Source organism: Gorilla gorilla, chromosome 1 (genome assembly GCF_029281585.2).
Source record: "Gorilla gorilla gorilla isolate KB3781 chromosome 1, NHGRI_mGorGor1-v2.1_pri, whole genome shotgun sequence".
In the NCBI taxonomy this organism is placed as follows: domain Eukaryota; kingdom Metazoa; phylum Chordata; class Mammalia; order Primates; family Hominidae; genus Gorilla; species Gorilla gorilla.
The window spans coordinates 58,860,241-58,871,914 of NC_073224.2; the positions used below are offsets into that span (position 1 = coordinate 58,860,241).

The window sequence follows — 11,674 nt, forward strand, 5'->3', positions numbered from 1 at the left end:
TGAAAGAACAGATGGAAGATGAGAGCATTTCTTGATGCAGGATGGCACTTCTTGGGCACTCATATGCTGCACGATATATCAATCTCCGTATAGCTCAAGATATAAATAAAATGAAGAATATATCAAAACTCTTCTATTTGCCAGCAACCTCCCTGGGATTGCTAACACTGATGAGAAAACAGTAGGAGAACGGAGGCTAAAAAAAACCAAGAGCTACTAATGTGACCCGATTGCTACTATTTATTTAATGGAACAGCCATTATTTTTCTTCGACATATGTGTCTGATAATGAAGCAAAAAGAAAGGAAAATAACTATCAATGTGTCATTTCAGAAACACACAAACATTTGTTAGCTTTTTCATTTTATTGATGTTCTTTTAATATATGTATTTAGGATTAAACTAGTGTTCAAGTACTAATAATCCAGCAATTATGAATTAGGGCTTTATTTTTTAAAAAATACAAGCACAGTTAGGGAACAGAGATGAAATTGTTGTCAAACATAAAAATATGAATTGAATTGCTTCTTTTTAGATGGATCTTTAACATTGACTTGACCATATGGACACTGCAGAAGAAATAAAACAAATTATTATTAAATTATTTAACAATCATCTTGAAAAAGCACACTTCTCATGGTGACAAAAAGAGACTGTTAACAATTTTATATAGATCATTTGAACTATCAGGTCCTGCAGACTAAGAGAAAAATATTGGCAACCTCAGGCAAATGATCCTAATTAGGGTCCAAGAACCATTTCCTAAGTTCATCCTTCCAAAGTTAAGAATTTTACTGTCAAAAAATCCACTTTTAGAAAATCCTCAAATCCTCAATTTACAAAAAGCTCTTATGCATTTGATTAGAAACAGCTAAGGGCACAGGAACATACATAAAACGGAAGGTTTAATTTTTAATCCTGGCTACAGTTAATACATGCATTTAGTGTCTATTCTTTAATTATAGAGTGGCTAGTTAAAGGAAATTACACCTTCTTGCACCAAAACATACAAAGTGTTCTGTAAACAGAGGTTGTTACTGTTTATAATCTTGACCCTATAACAATTTACCTCACTACTTACTATGCCTTTAAAAAGTAATAGTGAAGGATTCATTCCCATTTATTTTTTGCTTATAATAAGGAAGGAGAAGTTTGTTTATCTTAATTAGTGAACATAGAGAGGTATCTGTTGAAATAAACATTTTAGGAAATGTACAGGCACTACATGCAGTATAATCTAGTTTCACAGTTATTTCAAACACAGACTGGAAAAGAGCCACAGAAAGGACCAGAGAGAGGAAGGTGGTGGCGGGGGGTGGGGAACAGAATGAGAGAGAGAGAGATGGAAAGAAGACAGGAAAAAAGGGAAGGAGGGAAGGAAGGAAAGAAGAAAAGAAAAAATCATTATCTGAAGGAAACCTACCTCTCAATGCTGGGCGAGTTTCTATTTATTCAACTAATAAAGAAGAGGGATCTCGTCTGCAACATTCTAGATTTCTTTTCCTGCCCTCTTTGTACTTGCCTAATGAAAACAACTTATTTGAAACCCCATGAAAAGTTTCCTTGTAATAAAGAGCTCCCATGAATTTCAAATCACAGCATTTCAAGGAACTGATGCTCACAGTGAAACTTTACAAAATTCCATTAACTTTAAAAGTCCTATGTTGGTACTAAGGACTTCATTGTCGTTGGCTAAAGTAGCTTGTGAAAAGTTCACTCCAGGTCTATTTGGTTTTTTATTTGACTTGTTGTTCAAATAATAGGTATTTACGAAGTTACAGAAGCACCGCAAACTGCTGCTGTAATGCGAGAATTGCTACTCACATGTCTGCAAGCAGAGCCACAACATTCACCTCTTTGCAAGTGGGCAATCTGTGTGAGCACCACATAGCCAGTAGCTGGATCCACATAGTTTAGCTGGCCAGCCTGAAGTGCAATAAAATGAAACAATTCATGAATCTCAATATTCATCATATCTCTTCACCATAATGTCTACACATAAAATACTGCAGAAAAATTTTAAACAATATTAAACTTCTTCCCAGCAGTTTTAGTGGCACTTGCAATTAAAGACCAAATGCACTCCAGCATTATACACAATCCAACTTTATGTGACATAAGGAGAAAATATACAGTTTGAGAAAAATGAGAAGTTGATGGAAAAACAAGAACTCCTCTGTACCTAATAACTATGTAGCCACTGCTCTGATATTTTTCATTTGGTTTCTAGGTAACAAGCTTAATAACAGGTGATTTAAATGATTTTAAGAGCTTAAGAGGCTGAAAATGAACTTTCACTCAGAAGTTGCAGTTGGAATTTCAGTACTTAAAATATGTGGATAATGATTTAAACTTACAGAAAAGGCGCTAATCAAAACCAATGGTCCTTATAGAAAAGTATTACCTTTGCTATTATTGAACACTTTCTTTACCTTCATGTGTTACTTCATTGCACATTTTATACTATTTTTTTTTTTGCTGGTGTGTTATTAGTTGTATTTTTAAGTGAAAAAAGTATTGTTTTAACATATTAACACTCACAGCTTTCACAAGTTTGATCAAAAGAAACTTTTATTGTACTATTTCAAATGTCAAGGAAGTATATTCTATCTACATTCAAACATGACTTAAAACGGTGTCTCAAGTACTTTGTGGGAAGGGAAAAGTAAATAACATAACCTTTTCTGTGGATTTGGGTCTTTTGGGTGATATTACTTAGCCTTGGGTTTTTGTAGAGGAACGTTCCCATGGACTTTTTGTATAACCTTTTTACCACGCAGTAACTCAGTGCATCAATCTTGTACAGAGTTTTTTTTTCATTAAAATACACATGAAACTTGCACGTCTTCTGACAAACACATTTTTGTATGAACCACCAACAACTTCTTCAGTGTCTCATTTAATGGCAGAATATTTTATTCTGGTTGAGGTTTTAACCCAATATGTTTCATGAAAAAAGTGTGTAGCAAAAGGACAGTTACAGTTGAAATCTAGCCTCACTCTAAGGCATCCCAGCAAAGCTAGAGCAGGGCAGGACAGCAGAAATCCGAGCAAGTCCCAAGGCTGGTCTGAGAGAGACTTCCCAAGTCCAGGGAGACCACAGAAGCAGATTACATGAAATCAGGAGCACTCAGCACTACCTTAGAATGACCGATTGTCAGGACCTCACTTCTTTATTTATTTACGAAGCTCGTATTTGGAGACTTGGAAGAAAAACAAAAAAACACTAGGAACTCTGTAGCAGGCTTCTTTTTACTTTTCATAGCTTCTGGGAGTCTTCTGAGGGCAATTATCTGGCAACCTGGAAGCCTAACAGATTGCTCCTGCGCATGCGCCTGCTCTACAGCTTTCCATGTTGATTGAGCACCTCTGAGCTTGCTGGCTGCCCACACAAACTTAATTTGTCCTCAGTAAATGAGCCTCACGTAATGGTGGCCACAGACAAAGATGAGGCAAGGGTGCTGACAGTTTGACTGGAGAGCAAGATGCTCAGTGATGCGCATCGGTACCCGGAGAAAGGTAAGAGAGCTATCTGCTTTGAGGCTGGAAGGACCATAGTGAGGGGGCTCAGATTTGTCGAAAAAGAAAAACAAGCAGCTTGTTATTTACTGGGCTTACTTATGGTCACCTGGATAGTCATTTAACCTGTGATACTGACACTGATGAAACAAGTGTGAATTTCCCGAGTGAGAAAAAGTTCCTTTCCTTCCCTAGACTGATTGAAAATTTCTTCACATGATACTGGTGTTTGCTCTAAAGAGAATGACACTTTTCTTTAATATCCACCATATCTATATTGTGAAGTATGAGAACAAATTATATACATTATTTTTAAAAGGAGAGCATAAACAAGAACAATCAAAAGCTGCCAGTCACTTCCTAATGAGTCTTTATTCAGTTTCAGCACTTGAATGGGTCAGACCGACAGTGGATTCTCAGGGCCTACTAACTGTCATTATTTAAATAAGTCGATTTTAGGCAACCTCCGGGATTTTCTTCTCTACCCCTTTGGCTCAAATCATACCATATAATATTAATCCCATCAAGTACTGGAGGCACACACACATAGCTTATTAAATGGGTTCATTTCATACTGCTTTTCTATCTTTATCATAGTCAGTTTCTCTTTTTTTCTCACTGTTTCTTTTGTAAAGGTAACCATGCTGCCTTTAAACTCACGCAGACTGTGTTAGAAGGCGTAAAGGGAGAGAAGTTTAGCTACTGGTACTAACAGACAATTGTCAAATCCGCAAAACAGGAGAAAACAGCTGAGTGTCTACAAATGCCAGATTGTAGTTCCCTCTGCTCCGTTAAGAGTTAAGAGAAAGGACAAGAAGGCAATGGAAAAATTAAAATAAATGTGTCGATGTCTTTTTTTTTTCACTCGAAGAATCACTGGATTGCTAAGTGTTCAACTGACAATGCAGAAAAACACACAACACAATTTTGTTGTGACTTCTCAGTCCCTCCACCTTGTCCATCAATTCCTTAACACCCCCTTCCGCAACACACACACATACACCACAAAATAGTGGTAGTGGGTCCCACACTGCGACCGGAGTTTAGCTCGGACGCTGATCGGAAAACAAATCACACTCATACTCAAGACAGATACAGGGTAAATAAACCCTTTGTCTGGAACGCGAACTGTGGCCAGTTTTCCCGCGAAAATGTCGGGGCTGGAAGTTCGTGTGCGTGCGCGCGTGTCGCCCGAGGCAGGACCGCACCGGTATCCAGCAACCTTTGCCTCTGCCGGGCGGCCTCCGGGTCCGGAGAGGCCCGGGATGCGCAGGCGCGCCGAGCCCGGGGCGGCCGCGGCGGGGCGGGGCGGGCAGGAGGGAGTCTCACCGCGCAGGCGGCAGCGTGCAGCTCCGCGATTCGTCGCTCCGCCGCGGTTAACTCTTCGCTCACCGAAGGCCTCGCCGCTCTCTCCGGCCTACCGGGCGTACTGGGCGCGGAGCCGCCGCAGTTTCCCTCGTTAGCAGGGCAGAGGGTTAAGCTGAGCTGCTGTCGGAACCCAGCTCTTACCCAGAGAGGTGCTGGCGGCGGGGCGGCGGAAGGTTGCCTGCAGAGCGCGGCACCCGTCCGTGCCCAGATCTGCCTGGCCGCCATGCCGCCGCCGGCCTTGGGAGGCGGAGCACCCGGCGCTGGGGCCCGGAGGGGCGACCAACGCGGGCCTGGGCGCGGCGAGCCGGTCTTGGGCAGCTCGTGGCCACCGCTGCGTGGGGTCGGTTCGCGCTGCCGTGGCAGCAGGTGGAGGCGGACGGACTGAGCCTTCTGCCTTCACCAGCAAGCCCGCTGCGGAAATAAAATGGGCTTTTAAGGCGGCTAACGAGGCTCTGATGAGCTGCCTGGACGGGGAAGAGCCTGGTGTTTCCACATCTTTGGACTTAAATTCTAAGCTCTTCCTTCTTCCCCCGCGCCCACCCAGCTGAAAGGTGGACATTTTTTGTTATGTCAACTGGACTTGGGATCATTCAGTATAATCTCCACAACTGTTAAGATCCCAGAAAGTGATCAAAAGACCCGAGGTTTGTGAATAACCACCTTGGGCCTATCCAGAAAAGGCTGAGTGTTTCCAGGTAGTATGTGATAGGAATAAAGGTGGAAGCAGAGCCTTCTTTGCTTGGTTCTTTGGCCCACCCTAGAATAAGGGCCAAAAGTAAAATCGCACACTGAATAAGAAAAGGTGTTGTGTTCATGTTGCTGAATATTTACAAAATCCAACCTAAAACTATTATCTCCTTTCTGATGGATGAAAGTGATCTTGATACCGTCACAGAATTGAATTTGAGAAAATTGCGGCAAGCCCGGGAAGTAATTTCAGGTGTTAGGATTAAATTAACACCACCCCATCTTCCTACCCCCGGTCTGGGTTTCAAGAAAAGGAGGGCTGAAGAGTACCAATTTTGTTAGTGCTCTTCAATACTGAAGAACGGAGGGCAGGAATTGATCTTTGAGGACAAAAGTAGATTATTCAGTTGTACAGGAGAAAGGCGACTAAGCCACTATAGACCATCACTACGTGTTCTTTGGTTTCTGTGTTTACTATGCAACCCTGTAGTCATATTTTCATTTTCTTAAATCTTAGTAGGAGGTGATCGAAACAACCCTATTGGTTCATTAAAAATCTCAGTGAATTAATAAATTGGAATTATATTTTGCAAATTGATTTTCTTTTTGTTGGAATAAAAAATTAGGATCTGGAGACTGTTAAGTAATCTGAGGAGAGTTTAAAATCTGGAAAGCGAAGGAGGGACCCTAGAGAAAGCTGTGGAAGAGTGGGACCAAACTTGAGATCACCAGAAATGAACAACTGTGATGTTATTCACATTCACCATAAGTCAGGTCCCCGCACCAACAAAAACCTGAGATTGATTTACTGCATTGTCTTTAAAATTAAGGATCAGGATCCACTAATAGGCCGTGACATCGATTCAAAGGGTAGAGACAGCATTTTACAGGAATGAAATAGACTAGACCAGATTTAAATAGAAAATAAATGGAACTATCTTATATAGATACATATCTTATATAGATACATATGTACAAGAGTACATATTGTTACATGAAACTTCTTTTGATGGAGATGAGAGGGTGGAAGTGGACTGTACAGGGCTTGAACAACAGAGATCTTGTAGGTAACAGAATAATTCTGTATCTTGACCATGATGATTACAAAAATTTACATGTGATAAGATGCCATGGAGCTATACATACATTGTTTTAATGTCAAATCCCTGGTTTTCATATTGTAAGCATGTAAGGTGTAAGCATTGGGGGAACCTGGGTGAAGTAAACACAGTACCATATCTGCAACTGCATGTGAACCTCTAATTATTTCAAAATTTAAAAACAGTATTTTTTTTTTTTTTTGAGACAGAGTCTCACTCTTGCCAAGGCTAGAGTGCAGTGGTGCAGTCATAGCTCACTGCAATCTCTAACTCCTGATTTCACGTCATCCTCCTACCTTAGCCTCCTGAGTAGCTGGAACTACAGGTGTGTGCCCCCATGCTTGGCTAACTTTTTATTTGTAGACACGCGGTCTCCCAATGTTGCACAGGCCGCTCTTGAACTCGTAGGTTCAAGGGATCCTCCCACCTCAAAGTGGGATCACTCCCACCCCAAAGATCACTCCCACCCCAAAGTGCTGTGATTACAGGTGTGAGCCACCACACCTGGCTTAAAAACAGCAATTTTAAAGAGATGTAGAAATGGATTTCAGATTATTTGGTAAGGCAGATTACTGAATTAACCAAAATTAACCTTTTTCTCTGTCTTCTCCATTCCCAGTGTCATTTAGATGTTGAATAGATTACCTGCCCCCTTCAATTTTCATTTGATCGTCATACTTTAGAGTCGGTGTCATTTCTCACCAAGTAACTTTCATTCATTATGTCTCTTGTTTTAGAAAGCCTCCTCAGGGCTTTACCCTTAGCTTATTCTATCATGTGTTCATTTCTCAGATTCTCTGTGCTCAAAGTAGACAAAACTGTATGAAAGTGGGGCACTAAGTCCCACCTTAGAGTGGTACATAAAGTTTGAACTTTATTTACAAAGCATTTACATTTAGATTTGCTCTAGAAAGAGTCATTTTGTGCCACAACTCTGTGTGTAACATGTAATAGTTGATATATTTTATAACATTTATTATATCATTTGGGATATTTGTGTTAACATTGAACATGCTTGTTATGATGGAGGTGAGGAGATCAGAGAAATGCATTCCCCTAGATTTCATTGATATTAATTTTTAAATAGGTATATTAGGACTCTCTAGGTTGCAAGATATAGATTATACAACTCAATCTGGTTACAATAAAAGGAATGTGTTTGCTCATATAACCATGAAGCATGACTTGATTCAGGATTCAGCAGGGCTTGGTTTTCATTTTTCTGCTTAGTCTCTTCAGTGCTAATTCTCTTTTCAGGCAGGTGTTTTTCTCATTGGTGAACTATAGCTGCAGACAGCTCCCATGGTTTCATCCTTTCTGGTCCTTGTCCAAGTTAAAAAAAAAAAAAAAAGAGTCCTGTTATGAAGCTCTAGGATAAGAGAAGCCCTTTTTCCCTTCTGAAAGTCCCGTCAGCCATATCTTTATCATGTGCCCATTTCAGAACCAGTCTTTTGAGTATAGATTATACTTAAGCCAATCAGGGCCTATCCCTGGATCTGCCTATGGGCAACCAACCCAAACCTATTGCTGAAAATGGCCTGTATTAGTGCTGAGGACACAATTCACAAAAGTCCACTATAGCGTGACTTTCAAAAGCAAAGAAAATTCCACCAGCCCACCCAGTCCTTTTTAATACTTAGTATTTAAACGTTCATTTTTAAAGTTTTTTTATGTTCCTCAGTCCCCTCTAGAAGCCTTCCTTTTTGATTTCTCACAATTATTTGTGCCACTTCAACTTTTTATATTTTTTTGCATTGTTTTCCCAACAGATCATAAGATAATAGGGAACATGTCATTTTCATCTTTTTATCTCTACAGCCCAACTTGTACTTCTGCAGAAAGTATTATGGCACATAGTGTATAATGAATAATGAATTTTTGAATGGATAAATGAGTCAGCAGTTTTTTATTCTCAAATACATATTCCTAATTACTGGACAAAAATGTCATGAAATTTTAATATTAAATTTCTATACATAGTATTGCATATTTGAACATATATAGTTGCAAATATTTCTTTAAAAAACTAAGTGAAAAGAAGTACTAAATCTGAAATCTTATTAAATTATATTATTAAATAAAGCGAGCTATTTTACTGACAGACAAGACAGATGCATATATAAAATGATCAGATCTAAGCCCTTGAAATGCTGCCTTTAATTGACTTTAAGTGTTATCTTTTAATGAATTATGAATGTATTGAGCTGATAGTGGACAAATTATTGCTGGAGCCACAGAGCTACCAACAGACTTCTTGTCCGTTTACTGCCTGTTTTGCACACTTCCATTTGGACACTGATTATGTATTTCATGTTTTCCAAATAGCCGAATGGTGTGTTATGACGTGTCATGCTCCACGTAGAGTGGATTTTCACTATCAATTCTTATGATTGAGAGCAAATGTTACATGCCCCTAAGGTTGCCTATAGGGAATCTTTGTTTCATTTAATCGGACATCCAGTGGCACACTTTGTTTCACAGAGCTGGTCTTAGAAAATTCTTTTGGGAATTATAACCATTTCTATTTGCAAGCCCAGCAAATCTCTGCTGACTTCACAGAAGATGCTACTCCACCAGTGTTACATGCCTAGAGCACTGCTGCATTTGGCGCCCATCTTTCCATTTTGTTTTTGTTATCTTGGACGAGTATAGATGAGCTATATAATATGAAGTAATCTAGCCATTTCATCTCCTCATCCACTCAGTCATTCTCTAATGGAATGGTAGTTGGCTTCTACCTGCACTGCCAACTTAAAGTGTTACTAAATCCAGTGCACTTATACAGTAGTTCCCTAACTAACACTGCTTGTACTTTAAGGTGGTCAGTTGTCTGCCCCTCAAAGCTATTCTCTTGACTTTTTGGACCCCATATTCTTAAAATTTGCTTTTTATTTTTAGGATTATTCCTTGAATTTTTAAAAAGCGCTTCTTCTCTCCTCTTCATCCTTAAATGTTGATTTTCTTCAGATTTCTTCAGCAATTCTCAGCCCACTGCTCTCACTGTATAATACTTCTCCAAGTGATTTTACCCATGTTTATGTTTTTAATCTATTACCATGTAATGATTCTTCATTGGGTTCAAAGCTTTTGAGAGCAACATACCTATCTAGCCATCTGCCTGCTAGACATAGATGTTTACAATTACCCCAAACTCATCGTGTCCAAAACAGACTTAATCACCATTACCTTTGAAATCTTACTTTCCCGTTTATTTTCAATTTTAAAGGCATGGGTGCCCAATCATTCATCAAATTCAGAGATCTTGGAGTAATTCTACACTTTTTCTACATCTCCCCATCCAGACCATCACCAACTCTTGTCAGTTTTGTCTGCAGTTAAAGTCTTAAATTGTCTCTAATTTCTCAAAAAGTCTCAAGTTGGTCCTTTCCTTTGCTTCTATCATTGTTCATTATCTTTATCATTATCATTTCTTTCCCCTGACTACAACTATAACGGAATGGTTTCTTAATGGAAATAATATATAAGGAGGGCTTACTGTGTATCAGGGCACTCTGATAAGTGCTGGAGATTTATTATTCATATTTTGCACATGATGTTTAGTCTGACAAAAAATACCCTATTCTCATCTCCACCTCAGTCTTCAGCTCATGTCTTTGATGAAGTTATACCTGTTTTTAAAGCCTCAGCCTATGCGTCACCTTCTCTAGTGAGCTTTTCCTGACTGCTTACTCTGCTCCTTGTCTGCTTTCCCCAGTCTTCTCTGCGGGCTGGCTAGGCATGCCACCCCAAGGCTCCCATAATATCCAAAGCATGACTCTACATTTGCACTTTCCTATTGTATAATTTTATGTTTATGAGTTTTTACTGCCAGACTGTGAGGTCTTTAAGGATAAAGATTGTCTTAATAATCTGTATCTCCAGTAGCACAAGTTCGTAGGAAATGCTTAAAAAATGCTTGTTTAAATGAATAGATGAATGAATAATGGCAGCAAAAACCTACATATGAGTAACATAGCAAATAAATTATAGAAATGTATTTTTCCTTAATATTTTATGGTTATGAAGCAGTATTGCGTTTTGCAAATACATTAGTTGTTCTCTGGCTATTGTTTATGAGACACAATATACCAAAATAACAACGTAACTGTGATTTTATTTGGCAATCCATTTAGTAAGTTCCCCCAAAGTCATTGAATTAATGGTAACTGCAGTGTATGAGCTGCATTCCAAATGAAGTAAGTGTATGTTGACAGTGAAGTGTAGCCTTGTTAACCCTGAACAATCATTTCAATTATAAACTACATGTACACAATCACTGTCACATAAAATATCCAGACTAATTACTTCTAGCCCTTTTGTTATGCAAGTATTAGAGATGAAACATACTCTTAGGTATATTTAGTATAACAGTGAAATCTCCAGGAACATCATTAGAAAAAAAAAGAAGAATTTTTACATTATTAAGATAAATGGATTAGCATCATGCTTTTAAAATTGCATGGGCAGCCACTGTTTTGTAGGATTTCCCACATACCAACACATTTGTAACAGATCTTGGTTAAGGCCATAAATACAACATACAAATCAGAGCGTTGTTCTCTGCACTCTTGTTGCTGCCTGAGGGAGAAAACCATGTCCACTGTTCCATGACTGGAATGAAAGGCACACTGAGTTTTAGGTCAAATATCCATGACATTGACGTGTATGACTAGTCTACTGAGTATGATACATGTTAATATCTTCCCAGTGGTGGGCACAAGTGATATGCCTCAGTGATCAACACAGCATGCACAACCCCTTTAGGTTTTCTACAGGTGTAAAACTGAAATTGATGCATCTTTGAAATCCTGTGGAATGTGATTCTTCTGTGCAGTTAAACTGTACTACTGCTATGTGAGTTTTTTTCTTTGTATAATTCTGTAAGAATGTCATCAACATCAGTTGTTCCATCTGATGATATTTTTGATGGCACATTTCAGACAGCATTATTATGAACTAAACCTGTTTGTGTTGCATTGTTGGACCAATAAAAATAGAAA

The 11,674-nt window shown here is 39.0% G+C and overlaps 1 protein-coding gene across 1 annotated transcript; it reads right to left on the reverse strand.

The window, feature by feature from the left end:
* Nucleotides 1–327: 327 nt before the first annotated feature.
* Nucleotides 328–5,352, reverse strand: C1H1orf53 (chromosome 1 C1orf53 homolog). The gene is made up of 3 exons (XM_004028100.4): nucleotides 4,849–5,352; nucleotides 1,825–1,926; nucleotides 328–569 (listed from the first exon to the last, which is right to left on the reverse strand). The coding sequence occupies exons 1-3, from the start codon at nucleotides 5,110–5,112 to the stop codon at nucleotides 498–500; spliced, it is 438 nt and encodes a 145-aa protein (XP_004028149.3). The 5' UTR covers nucleotides 5,113–5,352; the 3' UTR covers nucleotides 328–497.
* Between the last annotated feature and the right edge of the window lie 6,322 nt (nucleotides 5,353–11,674).